The 16,602-nt window shown below is 44.1% G+C and overlaps 1 protein-coding gene across 1 annotated transcript; it reads right to left on the reverse strand.

Moving 5' to 3' along the window:
• Positions 1-382: 382 nt before the first annotated feature.
• Positions 383-12,552, reverse strand: slc1a8b (solute carrier family 1 member 8b). Its single transcript, XM_042296640.1, has 9 exons — positions 12,418-12,552; positions 11,094-11,173; positions 10,497-10,712; positions 5,047-5,300; positions 4,786-4,885; positions 3,991-4,419; positions 3,704-3,838; positions 3,472-3,586; positions 383-2,899 (listed from the first exon to the last, which is right to left on the reverse strand). The coding sequence occupies exons 1-9, from the start codon at positions 12,550-12,552 to the stop codon at positions 2,738-2,740; spliced, it is 1,626 nt and encodes a 541-aa protein (XP_042152574.1). The 3' UTR covers positions 383-2,737.
• Between the last annotated feature and the right edge of the window lie 4,050 nt (positions 12,553-16,602).

The raw sequence follows: 16,602 nt of genomic DNA on the forward strand, positions 1-16,602 counted from the left end.
TCCTAACCTTCACCATAATGGGTGACAGTTGTTTTAGAAAATTAGGGCCTTGTCTCCTGGACTTTCAATAGAGATTCTCCATTGAGCATGATTTTATGTCTAGGAGTAGGCTTCATCTGGGTTCTGGGAACAGCCTAGAAACCAGACTGAAACGGTACTAGAGAGAGTGGTTATTCTGAACTGGAAACGTTACCAGAGAGAGTGGTTATTCTGAACTGGAAACGTTACCAGAGAGAGTGGTTATTCTGAACTGGAAACGTTACCAGAGAGAGTGGTTATTCTGAACTGGAAACGTTACTAGAGAACTGGAAACGTTACCAGAGAGAGTGGTTATTCTGAACTGGAAACGTTTATTCCAGAAATGTTACTAGAGAGTGGTTATTCTGAACTGGAAACGTTACCAGAGAGAGTGGTTATTCTGAACTGGAAACGTTACCAGAGAGAGTGGTTATTCTGAACTGGAAACGTTACTAGAGAGAGTGGTTATTCTGAACTGGAAACGTTACCAGAGAGAGTGGTTATTCTGAACCGGAAATGTTACTAGAGAGAGTGGTTATTCTGAACTGGAAACGTTACCAGAGAGAGTGGTTATTCTGAACTGGAAATGTTACCAGAGAGTGGTTATTCTGAACTGGAAACGTTACTAGAGAGAGTGGTTATTCTGAACTGGAAACGTTACCAGAGAGAGTGGTTATTCTGAACTGGAAACGTTACCAGAGAGAGTGGTTATTCTGAACTGGAAGCGATACCAGAGAGAGTGGTTATTCTGAACTGGAAACTGCACTAGAGGGGGAGTGGTTCACTTGCTTAACTTTTTGTTCTCATCCTTTTGATATTTTTCTATTGAGTTCTACTAATCAGCTCTAGCTTCTCAGAGTGCTACTATGTTGAAATGCTAGTGAGGTTACAGGAATAACTGGATTATGATTAACCTCTGTTTTTAGCCTTAATTTATGTGGGAGAGATGGAAGAACGTGGCAACAGAGGCACAAAGATGTAATTTATTTGACTTATGTAGTTTTACATGTTTGTAAATTGTTCGTGTTGGGAGTTTTTTTTTCCTTTTGACTTCTTGAATGGATTCATTTTGATTTCCTGTTTGGTTTTGAAGGAAGGCCTGTTCAGAACCTGTCTAACACACAATTACATTGAATAAAATACCTGAAAGCTTTATAAGGCTCAGCAGGATCATCCTTTTGGCTTATTGTGTTGTACTGTGAGGAAGGGGTGGGGGAAATGTTATGCTCAAATCATTACACTTCAAATTGGATTAGAAAATAACAATGTACAAGTATCTTGCATGTACACAAGTTTCATTTCTATAGAAAACATCTTGAGGAGTTTCTTCAAGATCCTAGGTGTTGAAAGATGTACATCACAGTGAAATCTACTGTAAATCTACCAATAAGACATTAAAATATCAGTTATCCGTTCTGTATTTGTTATAGTTCAGTTGACAAGAGGTAGCGATGAGGGGTTTTACCCATAGTCACTGACTGTATGTTTAAACTCATTTTCAGTATAAAATCCTATCAATTTCAGCACTTTCATGGTTGCAACATTCTCAGCAACGGTGACTGGTTATTGAGAACATTTTAAGGCAACTCCAAAACCTGACTGCAAAATAAAAATGAAAAATGTGCAAGTGCAACATTTAAGTTTAAACCATATAAAAAAAACTATTACTAAATAAACAATATTCATACTCACAGTTGTGTGTTAAACTCCCGTAATATATCTCTAGAACCCTCAAACTCAACTCTGGGTCTCGAAGCCAGTTCCACTACATTTTCTTTTTTGTTCCCCTCCAATCAGGGACTGATTTAGACCCGGGACACCAGGTGGGTGTAATTAATTAGCAGGTAGAACACAAAACCAGCAGGCTCTGGACCTCATAGGGTAAGAGTTGAATACTCCTGTCCTAAAACATTGTATCTTCATGCAAGTATCCATAGCCATTCTGATACCAAACAAGGTTTCAAAAAACCTCTGTGAAAGTTCTCGCCATCTATCTTTACAGTCCCCAGTACATTGAACCAAAATGGTGTCCATAATGCCACCTGGTTGCCTAGAAAATGTGCTGTACTGCAGTACATTGTGGCACCAAAATGGTGTCCTGAGCAGAATCTGCATTGAGCTAAAGAAGGAAAACTGACTCGGACATAACATGCACCCTAGTGGACCTACTGTATAAGTCCCTGTCACTGGTAGGTTACAGTAGCCTAGCCAGTCACAAAACGATGAGGAAAACCTGCTTCCTCATCATGGCACAGGTGTGATCATCAGACAGTAAAACGTTGAACATTTACCAGACACTAACCAAAGTGACTTAGTGGTGTGAGCACACAATCAGCCATCAACAGATCCATCAGAGGACATTATAGTCAACTCCTGATAAATGCACATCAAAAAAGTGCAAACTGTTTCAGTGCAGGGTTGTTTCCCAGTCCCATTGTAATTCCCCAGTCCAAAGCCATTGATATCAGGACAACTCGACGTATATTCATGTGAATAGAAAGGTCTCTGTTGAAGGCGGGCAGTGCCACCTGCTGTCTGTCCAGTGAAAGTGTCTCAGACCAAACAGAGTTTGTCTGTGACGCAGGTTGTAGCAGGGGACGGGTTTGTTTGTGACACTGCATGTAGAAGGGGACCGGTTTCTCTGTGATATACAGGTTGCAGCCAGGGACCGGTTTCTTTGTAACAAAGGTCACAAATTGTAACAGGGAACGGGTTTCTCCTAAACCTGACACAGGTTGTAAGTGGGGCCAGATTTCTCTGTGACACAGTCACCTTCCACCTCGTAGACATAGTCACAACGATGGGCATAGTCCATGAGAGGAGCCTCGGACAGGGCACAACTCTGGACACTCTGGCCACCGAAGGAGATCACTGTGTCCCTCTGCACAAAACACACACACACACACACACACACACACACACACACACACACACACACACACACACACACACACACACACACACACACACACACACACACACACACAGTTAGTCAAACAGCACATTCAAACACACACAAACATGGTATGATATAGTTGTATTGTAGAGACACAGTTAGTGCAAAGGGATTCAAACACACTGTAAACATGGTATGATAGTTGTATTGTAGAGGGGTTAGGGCTGGGGTCAGTGTAAAGGTAGTATATAGTTGTATTGTAGAGGGGTTAGGGCTGGGGTAGGTATAAAGGTAGTATATAGTTGTATTGTAGAGGGTTAGGGCTGGGGTCAGTGTAAAGGTGTATATAGTTGTATTGTAGAGGGGTTAGGGCTGGGGTCAGTATAAAGGTGGTATATAGTTGTATTGTAGAGGGGTTAGGGCTGGGGTCAGTATAAAGGTAGTATATAGTTGTATTGTAGAGAGGTTAGGGCTGGGGTCAGTGTAAAGGTGGTATATAGTTGTATTGTAGAGGGGTGAGGGCTGGGGTCAGTGTAGAGCTGGTATAGAGCTGTTACCCGGGCAGAGTTAGCGTTTGACTCCCTCCTCTCAAAGTCCTTCTTACAGAGGTGACACATGATGCCTGCAGCCAGAGCGTCTCCCAACACATTGATCATGGTCCTGAAACGATCCCTGCCAGACACATCCAACAGAGGGAACATAGATTTACTGTTTAAAGTATCTATGGTGGGTTTCTGTCAGCAGCTCACAGGACTCAGCCCACAAACTCTCTCACGGTCAGACACTTACAGGACCCAGTCGATGGCTACGATCAGTGTGATGTCAGCGGGAGGAAGCCCCACAGAGGTCAAGACAATCACCATGGTAACCAGGCCCGCCTGCGGAATCCCAGCAGCCCCGATACTGGCCGCTGTCGCTGTGATACTGAAGAGACAAGCGTAGGGTCAGGGTGTGTGTGTGGTTGCTGTGACAGAAGGTAACTAAGGGTGGGTGTGTGTGTGTGGCTGCTGTGACAGGAGGTAACTAAGGGTGTGTGTGTGAGAGACAGCGAGAGTGCTTGTGTAGACAGTCCTGACCTGATAGTGACCAGCTGACCAAAGTCCAGTTCGTACTCGTTGACCTGAGCGATAAAAATGGCTGCCACGGCCTCGTAGAGGGCTGTCCCGTCCATGTTGATGGTGGCTCCGACTGGAAGGACAAACCTGGCGATCTGTCTGTCCACTCCACAGTTCTCCAACAGACACTTCATGGTGATGGGCAGGGTGGCAGAACTGGAGGAGGTTGCCAGGGCGATGACCAGAGCCTGTAGCAGGCCTCTGATGTAGGTGAAGGGGTTTTTGCGTGTGATTACAAAGTAGAAGAGCGGCAGCAGGATGAGTCCGTGGACAAACAGGCCGGCTAACACTGTGATGAAGTACATCCCCAGCTTCTCTCCCAGGTGGGCGGGGTCATGCATGTCCAGGATCTTCCCTGCTACCAGGAACACAATGCCGAAAGGGAAATACCTGGAAAAAGATCAATAAATTATAAATACCTCAAAATAAATGAGGCAAGCAAGCAACGGGCCCTTGTGATTCAGTCTCTGTTCACCAGGCATTGTCATGCCGCCTGTGTTTTGGGCTTCCTAAGAAGTAAAGCAGCTTTGGGTTGACCTGGCTCACCTTGATGACCTGCCACACCTGAAATGCAGACAGAAACTGAGCTAATGACGAAGGGAGAGGGGGGTAGGAGGGAGATGTGTTGGTGAGATCCACTTCTAATCTCAATCTAAATGAATCCTCCCATTCTCAATCCTCTAGATCAGGATTACCAGACCTTTACATGTGAATGAGAGTTCAGACAGGTGACTGCTGTGTGTCTCAACAACTCACCACATGGCAGCATTGATGATCTTCATAACACACTCGTTGACACACTGACACACATTGACCAATGGAGCGCCTCTCTCGCCCATCTTCCCCAGGAGCAGGCCTGCACAGAGAAAACACACAGCGTCAGAAACAGGCGTGATTGGAAGGGTGTGTGTGTGTACTTGTGTATCCAGTATGTCATTTGTGTGTGTTCATTCATGCATACTGTGTGTATGTATGTATGTATGTATGTATGTATCTCTCACTCACTCACTCACCCACCCATAGTAGCAGAGAAGATGACAATCCCCAGTACGTTCATGCCAGAACTGTGGCCAGGGACGATCTTGTACTTGATGTCTGGAGCTGGGGTGATCTCCAGGAAGACCGGGTGGCCCAGCTGAGGGTTGTTGTGGTCGGGCATCACGTAGACGTAGTTGGCCTGGGACTCCACCAAACTGGAGGCCACTATGGGCACCAGGTCTGTACGGTACTGTTGAAAAGTTGCCTCTATCAGATTGGAGGGAATCATGTTCCTGTCAAAGGGAGAATAACATGTAAATCATAAAGTCTACCACATTATTGGATACGATGGGAGTTATTCCCTGAGTAATGGGGGTGATAATAATACTGTTTATATGATGGGAGTTATTCCCTGAGTAATGGGGGTGATAATAATACTGTTTATATGATAGGAGTTATTCCCTGAGTAATGGGGGTGATAATAATACAGTTTATATGATGGGAGTTATTCCCTGAGTAATGGGGGTGATAATACAACTGTTTATATGATGGGAGTTATTCCCTGAGTAATGGGGGTGATAATACAACTGTTTATATGATGGGAGTTATTCCCTGAGTAATGGGGGTGATAATACAACTGTTTATATGATGGGAGTTATTCCCTGAGTAATGGGGGTGATAATAATACTGTTTATATGATGGGAGTTATTCCCTGAGTAATGGGGGTGATAATACAACTGTTTATATGATGGGAGTTATTCCCAGAGTAATGGGGGTGATAATAATACTGTTTACATGATGGGAGTTATTCCCTGAGTAATGGGGGGTGATAATAATACTGTTTATATGATGGGAGTTATTCCCTGAGTAATGGGGGTGATAATAATACTGTTTATATGATGGGAGTTATTCCCTGAGTAATGGGGGTGATAATACAACTGTTTATATGATGGGAGTTATTCCCTGAGTAATGGGGGTGATAATACAACTGTTTATATGATGGGAGTTATTCCCTGAGTAATGGGGGTGATAATAATACTGTTTACATGATGGGAGTTATTCCCTGAGTAATGGGGGTGATAATAATACTGTTTATGTGATGGGAGTTATTCCCTGAGTAATGGGGGTGATAATAATACTGTTTATATGATTGGAGTTATTCCCTGAGTAATGGGGGTGATAATAATACTGTTTATGTGATGGGAGTTATTCCCTGAGTAATGGGGTGATAATAAAACAATCTATTCTATTCTGCTGACCCTGTGTTCCGGTAGCCCTGTCCTGAAGTCACACTGAGCTTATACAGTGCTTTGCGAAAGTATTCGGCCCCCTTGAACTTTGCGACCTTTTGACACATTTCAGGCTTCAAACATAAAGATATAAAACTGTATTTTTTTGTGAAGAATCAACAACAAGTGGGACACAATCATGAAGTGGAACGACATTTATTGGATATTTCAAACTTTTTTAACAAATCAAAAACTGAAAAATTGGGCGTGCAAAATTATTCAGCCCCTTTACTTTCAGTGCAGCAAACTCTCTCCAGAAGTTCAGTGAGGATCTCTGAATGATCCAATGTTGACCTAAATGACTGATAATGATGATAAATACAATCCACCTGTGTGTAATCAAGTCTCTGTATAAATGCACCTGCACTGTGATAGTCTCAGAGGTCCGTTAAAAGCGCAGAGAGCATCATGAAGAACAAGGAACACACCAGGCAGGTCCGAGATACTGTTGTGAAGAAGTTTAAAGCCGGATTTGGATACAAAAAGATTTCCCAAGCTTTAAACATCCCAAGGAGCACTGTGCAAGCGATAATATTGAAATGGAAGGAGTATCAGACCACTGCAAATCTACCAAGACCTGGCCGTCCCTCTAAACTTTCAGCTCATACAAGGAGAAGACTGATCAGAGATGCAGCCAAGAGGCCCATGATCACTCTGGATGAACTGCAGAGATCTACAGCTGAGGTGGGAGACTCTGTCCATAGGACAACAATCAGTCGTATATTGCACAAATCTGGCCTTTATGGAAGAGTGGCAAGAAGAAAGCCATTTCTTAAAGATATCCATAAAAAGTGTTGTTTAAAGTTTGCCACAAGCCACCTGGGAGACACACCAAACGTGGAAGAAGGTGCTCTGGTCAGATGAAGCCAAAATTGAACTTTTTGGCAACAATGCAAATGTTATGTTTGGCGTAAAAGCAACACAGCTCATCACCCTGAACACACCATCCCCACTGTCAAACATGGTGGTGGCAGCATCATGGTTTGGGCCTGCTTTTCTTCAGCAGGGACAGGGAAGATGGTTCAAATTGATGGGAAGATGGATGGAGCCAAATACAGGACCATTCTGGAAGAAAACCTGATGGAGTCTGCAAAAGACCTGAAACTGGGACGGAGATTTGTCTTCCAACAAGACAATGATCCAAAACATAAAGCAAAATCTACAATGGAATGGTTCAAAAATAAACATATCCAGGTGTTAGAATGGCCAAGTCAAAGTCCAGACCTGAATCCAATCGAGAATCTGTGGAAAGAACTGAAAACTGCTGTTCACAAATGCTCTCCATCCAACCTCACTGAGCTCGAGCTGTTTTGCAAGGAGGAATGGGAAAGATTTTCAGTCTCTCGATGTGCAAAACTGATAGAGACATACCCCAAGCGACTTACAGCTGTAATCGCAGGAAAAGGTGGCGCTACAAAGTATTAATTTAAGGCGGCTGAATAATTTTGCACGCCCAATTTTTCAGTTTTTGATTTGTTAAAAAAGTTTGAAATATCCAATAAATGTCGTTCCACTTCATGATTGTGTCCCACTTGTTGTTAATTCTTCACAAAAAAATACAGTTTTATATCTTTATGTTTGAAGCCTGAAATGTGGCAAAAGGTCACAAAGTTCAAGGGGGCCGAATACTTTCGCAAGGCACTGTAGCATGTCAGAAGGTTGGGGTATCTGCTTTCTCTTATCGTCTCAATTTTATCCTGAGTAGGGTCAATTTCTCCTGGTCCGGCCAGAAGCCAAGAGGTGTTCTGTCTCAGAAAGACTTAACAAGACCCTGGACAGAGAGCATGCTGGCAGATACTCATAGACTTCCAGTCATTGCGCTAATGCTGGTTAGCATTGGCTTGTGAAACTACCTCTAATTTCCTTCATAGAGACATAAAAATGGTACCCACGAGTTCATCTGGCTCCGGGGAAGTAGATTAAGCGGCCTCATTGCCAAAATCCAGAAGTATCCCTTTAAGCTGTCAAGCAGACCACAAAACTTGTAGATAGACACAAGGACACCAAAAGGTTACATTTCCCAAAAGCCAAAGTCGTTGCTCTGACTAGGGTCGCTGTCGACCAAATGACTTCTCTTCATAGTTGGTCTCGTATTCTCTTGCACAGTCAGTATGGTTCAGCTGTTCTGCAGTCTTCCTCATTAGTGTGTCGAAATAATAAAGTTGTAAGAATGATGTCACAATGTGGTAACATCTCCAGGCTGGTTGCCTGTGTTGGTGGTTAAGAGTCCTCATCATTAGGAGGCCTGGTGTATTCATAAAGGATCATGTCAAGGCCACTGCCCCAGGGCCAGTCAGCCTATCAGACGTGTGACAAATGATCTAAAGCACCTCTGACAGTCATACAGCCTACATCCGCCTGCCCGTACACAGCTTTCACTAGAAATACCCATAATCCTCTGGGCTTTGGAGGATTCTTCACACAGAGTGCCTAAGCCACTGCCGGTACTCGACCGCACCTGCAGTGTGTTCTGGGTAAAGCATGTAGGACACTATGTGTTCTGAGAAGATAGAGACTTAGTCGTCACCGGGGTAAGTTGAGCCAAAGGGGTAAGTCGAGCCACCCTTGTTTCTTGGAAACCACAAACCAAATGTATAATTTAACCAAATATTTAGGAAGAGGTCATGATTTTATGGAGCCTGTGAAGGAAGAAACCACATGGAAAAAGTGGTAAGAATGTTAGGTCCAAAAAATGGACTTTCACCAAGTCAAATTAATTTATTGTGTTAGAGGTTCCATGATGCTTGTATCTAAACCAAAGTAGATAATTTCTTTTTTAATTATTGGGGTCTCTATAAGCTTCAATATGAGGTCCTGAACCTGCATGAAAGTGCATCCTGTGTGGGCTTATATAGTCAAAATGTTTGCCTTGTGGTATGTCGAACCAATGGTTGAGCCATGGCAAGTTGAGCAAGTTGAACGTTGTAATGGAAGGCATTATTGCTGGGATATGAGGTAACTACAGGGCCTGGTCTATGTTAAAAGAGTTTTTAAAAGTACAGTGTTAATTAGGTGTTAAGTCTGTGTTAAAAGATGCTTAAAATGATTCAAATACAAAAAAAAGTGATTGTGTTGAATTGTGTTTGGGAAATAAAGATAGACATAGTTTTTAAAAAGTCGTGGTAATATTTAATTCAGTAGAGAAATGTGTAGGCGGCTAAACTTACCCTGTCCCACGACTCAACTTACCCCATACCCAGACCACTTTTTTTTGGAAAAGCTATGTTCTTCCAGGGATACATGTTGAAATATATGTAGATACAGTATCTTTGTTAGAGATAACACAGTATTTCCCTGAACTGAGTGATACTGAATGTGAAAAATTGCTCAACTTACCCCACTCTCCCCTAATGATGCCTATTATTAACATGGCCAGCTGGAGTGTTGACTTGTTTCAGAAGTGAATGTGAACAATAGAACCAATAGAATAGTCCCAAACGTGCAAATTCCTCAAGCCCCATGAGCTAAATGACCTTGTACTGGTGTTGTTGTTTTAAATCCTATTTACGTACAGAATCATTCAAAATGCTCTGAGACCAGGTTGGGGATTCAATCAAAGGTGCTTTGTGGACAAACCCATTGCCCTTGACTTTTCAAAGTAAATTACGCTTGAGCTGACATCCGCAGCGTTCACCAAGAATGCAATATCCACCAACGCCAGGAACATTGCCTTTACAAGGCACATTTCCCCATAATGCAATGCTCTTGTATACAACGTGCCTTTTGTTGAATCCCGGCCCTACAAAACCTTTATGGTTTATACTTAGCTGAGGTAAACTGGAGTTCACTAAGTTGACTGATTGGCTGGTTTATTTATGGGTTAATCCACACAAACCCCGACAGGAAGATACAAATATCAAATATTTTATTCTTTCAAACATCTGTATTAGCAGAGCAGTCAGAATCTGTTGCCTGAGTCTTGTGGAAATCTGGAATCTCGTCCCATGAGGGATGTTAAGGATGAAAAGGAGGGAGCTAAATATCTTAGACTGACTAAAGACAGGAAACTCTGGAATCTGGTACTGCCAACTACTGATAGAGGTAATGTGTCTGTTGGCCATCCTATTCAAATATGCCCCTCAAGATCCCTCGCCATGCGCATGTGCAAATGTGCTCATTTGTGAGTGTGTGTGTCTGTCCGTGCGTGCGTGTTTGCGTGTGTGCGTGTGTGGGTAAATGCTTGCTTGTGTACATATGTACCTGATGAGGTCCAGCAGAGCGTCAGCAGAAGTCATAACGGGCCCTGACCCTCCTCTGTGCCCGTCCTTCTCTGTGCCCGTACCAGGGTGGATGACCAGCACCAGGATGATGCCGACGATGACAGCGATGAAGGTGGTCCACAGGTAGTAAGTGATGGTTAGCACCCCCAGCTGCCCGCTGGCCTTAGTGTCCATGGCTGACAGCCCCGACATCAGACTGGCCACGGAGTTAGGATTCATAGAGCATTCAGTCAGTGTTGTATTCCATTCGAATTCAGAGAGTATTTTGGTGGCATTCTATCTAAGGAGAACCCCTAGAGTATTCATTTAGCGTTCTGTTCCGTTAGAACTCATAGAGCATTCATAGCATTCCATTTCATCAGGATTTGTACAGCATTCTGATCGCATTCTCTTTCTTTACGACTCCGAGATTATTCATTTAGGGTTGTATTCCATTAGAATCCATAGAGTATTCGATTAGCATTTTATTCCATTGTAAATGTATAGAGTGTTTTATTGAAGTAGCATGGGTTGTGGTGTAGACCAGGGAGAAGAGCAGTAGGGACATGGGGAACAGACAGTAGTGATGATGTGTTACCTGGACGTGATGAGAGGCAGGATCAGCATCTTCAACATCCTCATCAGCAGTTCTCCAGGGAACGAGAAGTAGATCTTAGCCTGGAAAGGGGAGACACACAACACTCTGGGTCAGGGGACAAGCTGTACATGGCAGACCTGGGGCAAATACACACAGTAGGTAAAATACATGAGGTGTGCAAAGTTTGAACTTTAGGGACTATTCCATTTGTTCCATTGTACCATGCTAAGTCAAACCCACTTCTTGGTATGGTGCCTGGTATGTTATATATTTATTGTTTTACATTGTGTTACATGATTTTACATGACTAATAAAGTTCAATCAATCAATCATTCTCAGATGATGTGCTTTCCCATTGGGCTATGCTTGATGCTGTGTATTTGTTGACAGGTTGAGGTTAGCGCAGATGCAGATTACAACAGTGCTTCAGATAATTAGAAGCTGCTGACCCATTAATCCACTACTGAAATAGTGGATGTCAAGGGTTGGATCACCATGGCTACTATTGACCCAGGTAGAGCAGTTGAATGGTCCAGCCTCTACTGTAGCTAGCTGAATCAGTACTGTATAACTGGGATGTGCAGGTTATGGTTCAGTTGATATTGTTGCAATGCATCTGTTCTGAATTCAATACAGCAGTTATCGATCTGCAGTCAGAGTAGTTTCCCATGTCAACAATATGGTACAAGCTTTGTGAGACAGGGTTTTATGTGTTGTGAAAGTGTCTTGCTGGTCACTCTCTATTTGGTCTCCGTCTGCACTATGCCAGTGTAAGGCCCTCTCAACCAACCCCTCAGTGGTTTACTATCCCTCTGTCTAAGACCCAAGGCCCTCTTTGTCAACAATATCCCCCTGTCTAAGACCCAAAGTCCTCTGTGTTAACACTACCCCCATCTAAGACCCAGAGCCCTCTGTGTTAACACTATCACCCTGTCTAAGACCCAGAGCCCTCTGTGTTAACACTATCACCTTGTCTAAGACCCAGAGCCCTCTGTGTTAACACTATCACCCTGTCTAAGACCCAGAGCCCTCTGTGTTAACACTATCACCCTGTCTAAGACCCAGAGCCCTCTGTGTTAACACTATCACCCTGTCTAAGACCCAGAGCCCTCTGTGTTAACACTATCACCCTGTCTAAGACCCAGAGCCCTCTGTGTTAACACTACCACCCTGTCTAAGACCCAAAGCTCCCTGTAGGATGCCTGAGTGCTATAAACCTTAGGCCCACTAGAGCCAAAACCTTGTTGCATGACTCAATAGCTGTGTGTGTGTGTGTGTGTGTGTGTGTGTGTGTGTGTGTGTGTGTGTGTGCGCGCCTCCGTACCTGCGTGGAGAGGTTGAAGCTGCGGAGGGAGAATCCGAGCACACAGCCGGAAACAACGGCGATGACCGAGAGCGTCAGCAGCCCGTTGCGTTTACAGTAGCCCTTGATGTATGCCCAAACCGTCACAGAGACCATGCTCTTTATAATGTGTTTTATGCACTCCATCCTGAGGCCCAGTTACTCCACAGGCTGAAGGAAAGAAGAGACAGGACTGGAGGCCCAAGGTCCTGCCTTACGTCCAGTCAACGAATGATTCCCAAACCGGTGGGTCACTGGTGGGTCCCACCTGATTCCCTTTAGGTCCCTGTTCAGTATCCTGTCCTGATTTGAAATATGTCTCTAGTCCTCCTTGACGGTTCACAATAAAACTTCAAGAGCTTCAGGTGGATCCCTGATCTAAAAGGTTCATGTGGTGACTCAAGGCAGTAAAATCACTAAGGACCGATCCCAGGCCACTGCAGAAACTGAAGGATAGCTGACGATGCAGCAGGACTGGCTGTCTGTGTGTCCAGCCAGAGAGTCAGTCAGTCAAACACTAGATGATCTAAACGGCTGTCAGAGAGGAGGTGGAAGTGGACGGGGTAAGTCTCTGTAAACCTCCGTCTCCTTCAGCAGATTAAGCCCTTGACAATAAGGCTTCCTGGAGACTCAGGCACACACACAACATCCCCGTGGGATTACCAGGTTCTAGGTCAGTACCAGTCCCTGACACTCAGCTCTTACTCCCATTAAGCAGTGTTGTTGTTATTTTCTTTTTTAACTTCCATCTTATTTGTATCTCTACATGTGTTGAATTACACTGAGACATTTCTATAGTTCAGAAAGTTCCATTGGTTACAGTATTTGCAAAACAAAAATATATATTTTATTTTATTGGTAACAAGTACGGTGCTTAAGTTGCAAGCCCTACCCAACAGTGCTGTATTCAATACCAATTGGTAATACAACTATTAAAAAAACGACCACAAAAAAACACGAGAAATAAGATATAAAAGACGATCCTATATACAGGGTCAGTGCCAGTACCACAGAGAGGAAGCCATATACAGGGTCAGTGCCAGTACCACAGACATGAAGCTATATACAGGGTCAGTGCCAGTACCACAGAGAGGAAGCTATATACAGGGTCAGTGCCAGTACCACAGAGAGGAAGTTATATACAGAGTCAGTGCCAGTACCACAGAGAGGAAGCTATATACAGGGTCAGTGCCAGTACCACAGAGAGGAAGCTATATACAGGGTCAGTGTTCAGTACCACAGACATGAAGCTATATACAGGGTCAGTGTTCAGTACCACAGAGAGGAAGCTATATACAGGGTCAGTGTTCAGTACCACAGACAGGAAGCTATATACAGGGTCAGTGTTCAGTACCACAGACATGAAGCTATATACAGGGTCAGTGTTCAGTACCACAGAGAGGAAGCTATATACAGGGTCAGTGTTCAGTACCACAGAGAGGAAGCTATATACAGGGTCAGTGTTCAGTACCACAGACATGAAGCTATATACAGGGTCAGTGTTCAGTACCACAGAGAGGAAGCTATATACAGGGTCAGTGCCAGTACCACAGAGAGGAAGCTATATACAGGGTCAGTGCCAGTACCACAGACATGAAGCTATATACAGGGTCAGTGCCAGTACCACAGAGAGGAAGCTATATACAGGGTCAGTGTTCAGTACCACAGAGAGGAAGCTATATACAGGGTCAGTGCCAGTACCACAGACATGAAGCTATATACAGGGTCAGTGTTCAGTACCACAGAGAGGAAGCTATATACAGGGTCAGTGTTCAGTACCACAGAGAGGAAGCTATATACAGGGTCAGTGCCAGTACCACAGACAGGAAGCTATATACAGGGTCAGTGTTCGGTACCACAGACAGGAAGCTATATACAGGGTCAGTGCCAGTACCACAGACATGAAGCTATATACAGGGTCAGTGTTCAGTACCACAGACATGAAGCTATATACAGGGTCAGTGCCAGTACCACAGACATGAAGCTATATACAGGGTCAGTGCCAGTACCACAGAGAGGAAGCTATATACAGGGTCAGTGCCAGTACCACAGACATGAAGCTATATACAGGGTCAGTGTTCAGTAACACAGACAGGAAGCTATATACAGGGTCAGTGTTCAGTAACACAGACAGGAAGCTATATACAGGGTCAGTGTTCAGTACCACAGAGAAGAAGCTATATACAGGGTCAGTGCCAGTACCACAGACAGGAAGCTATATACAGGGTCAGTGTTCAGTAACACAGACAGGAAGCTATATACAGGGTCAGTGTTCAGTAACACAGACAGGAAGCTATATACAGGGTCAGTGTTCAGTAACACAGACAGGAAGCTATATACAGGGTCAGTGTTCAGTACCACAGAGAGGAAGCTATATACAGGGTCAGTGTTCAGTACCACAGAGAAGAAGCTATATACAGGGTCAGTGTTCAGTAACACAGACAGGAAGCTATATACAGGGTCAGTGTTCAGTACCACAGAGAGGAAGCTATATACAGGGTCAGTGTTCAGTACCACAGAGAGGAAGCTATATACAGGGTCAGTGCCAGTACCACAGCCAGGAAGCTATATACAGGGTCAGTGCCAGTACCACAGACATGAAGCTATATACAGGGTCAGTGCCAGTACCACAGAGAGGAAGTTATATACAGGGTCAGTACCACAGACAGGAAGCTGTATACAGGGTCAGTGTTCAGTACCACAGACAGGAAGCTATATACAGGGTCAGTGTTCAGTAACACAGAGAGGAAGCTATATACAGGGTCAGTGTTCAGTACCACAGAGAGGAAGCTATATACAGGGTCAGTGCCAGTACCACAGACAGGAAGCTATATACAGGGTCAGTGCCAGTACCACAGACATGAAGCTATATACAGGGTCAGTGCCAGTACCACAGAGAGGAAGTTATATACAGGGTCAGTACCACAGACAGGAAGCTGTATACAGGGTCAGTGTTCAGTACCACAGACAGGAAGCTATATACAGGGTCAGTGTTCAGTAACACAGAGAGGAAGCTATATACAGGGTCAGTGTTCAGTACCACAGAGAGGAAGCTATATACAGGGTCAGTGCCAGTACCACAGACAGGAAGCTATATACGGGGTCAGTGCCAGTACCACAGACAGGAAGCTATATACAGGGTCAGTGCCAGTACCATAGACAGGAAGGTATTTTCCTTGGTCAGTGCCAGTACCACAGACAGGAAGCTATATACAGGGTCAGTGCCAGTACCACAGAGAGGAAGTTATATACAGGGTCAGTACCACAGAGAGGAAGCTATATACAGGGTCAGTGTTCAGCACCACAGAGAGGAAGCTATATACAGGGTCAGTGCCAACACCACAGAGAGGAAGTTATATACAGGGTCAGTGCCAGTACCACAGAGAGGAAACTATATACAGGGTCAGTGCCAGTACCACAGAGAGGAAACTATATACATGGTCAGTGCCAGTACCACAGAGAGGAAGCTATATACAGAGTCAGTGCCAGTACCACAGAGAGGAAGCTATATACAGAGTCAGTGCCAGTACCACAGAGAGGAAGTTATATACAGAGTCAGTGCCAGTACCACAGAGAGGAAGTTATATACAGAGTCAGTGCCAGTACCACAGAGATGAAGTTATATACAGAGTCAGTGCCAGTACCACAGAGAGGAAGTTATATACAGAGTCAGTGCCAGTACCACAGACAGGAAGCTATATACAGGGTCAGTGCCAGTACCACAGAGAGGAAGCTATATACAGAGTCAGTGCCAGTACCACAGAGAGGAAGTTATATACAGAGTCAGTGCCAGTACCACAGACAGGAAGCTATATACAGGGTCAGTGTTCAGTACCACAAGATCATTTCAAGATTCATAAAAGATACTGAGCATAAAAAACCTTGCTTACGCAGCTTCTAAGAAGCCCATTTGTAACTTACGCACCTGGCATCTATAAATCTCAAATTAACCAGAAATTGACGGCACCTGAACGTGCCTTACAATCAGCGATTTCCCCTTATAGAACGTTAGCACAAATGAGGGTTTAGTCAGGAATAACCATGGACCAAAAGAGAAAAGCAAACTTTTGGAAGACGAGATCACGGCGATGGTAGAGGAGATTGAAGAAAGGCAACACGTATTATTCTGTGGACTAAATAGTGGGTTGACAAACACAGCCAAACAGG

The sequence above is a fragment of the Oncorhynchus tshawytscha genome, linkage group LG14 (assembly GCF_018296145.1).
Source record: "Oncorhynchus tshawytscha isolate Ot180627B linkage group LG14, Otsh_v2.0, whole genome shotgun sequence".
Classification (NCBI taxonomy): Eukaryota; Metazoa; Chordata; class Actinopteri; order Salmoniformes; family Salmonidae; genus Oncorhynchus; species Oncorhynchus tshawytscha.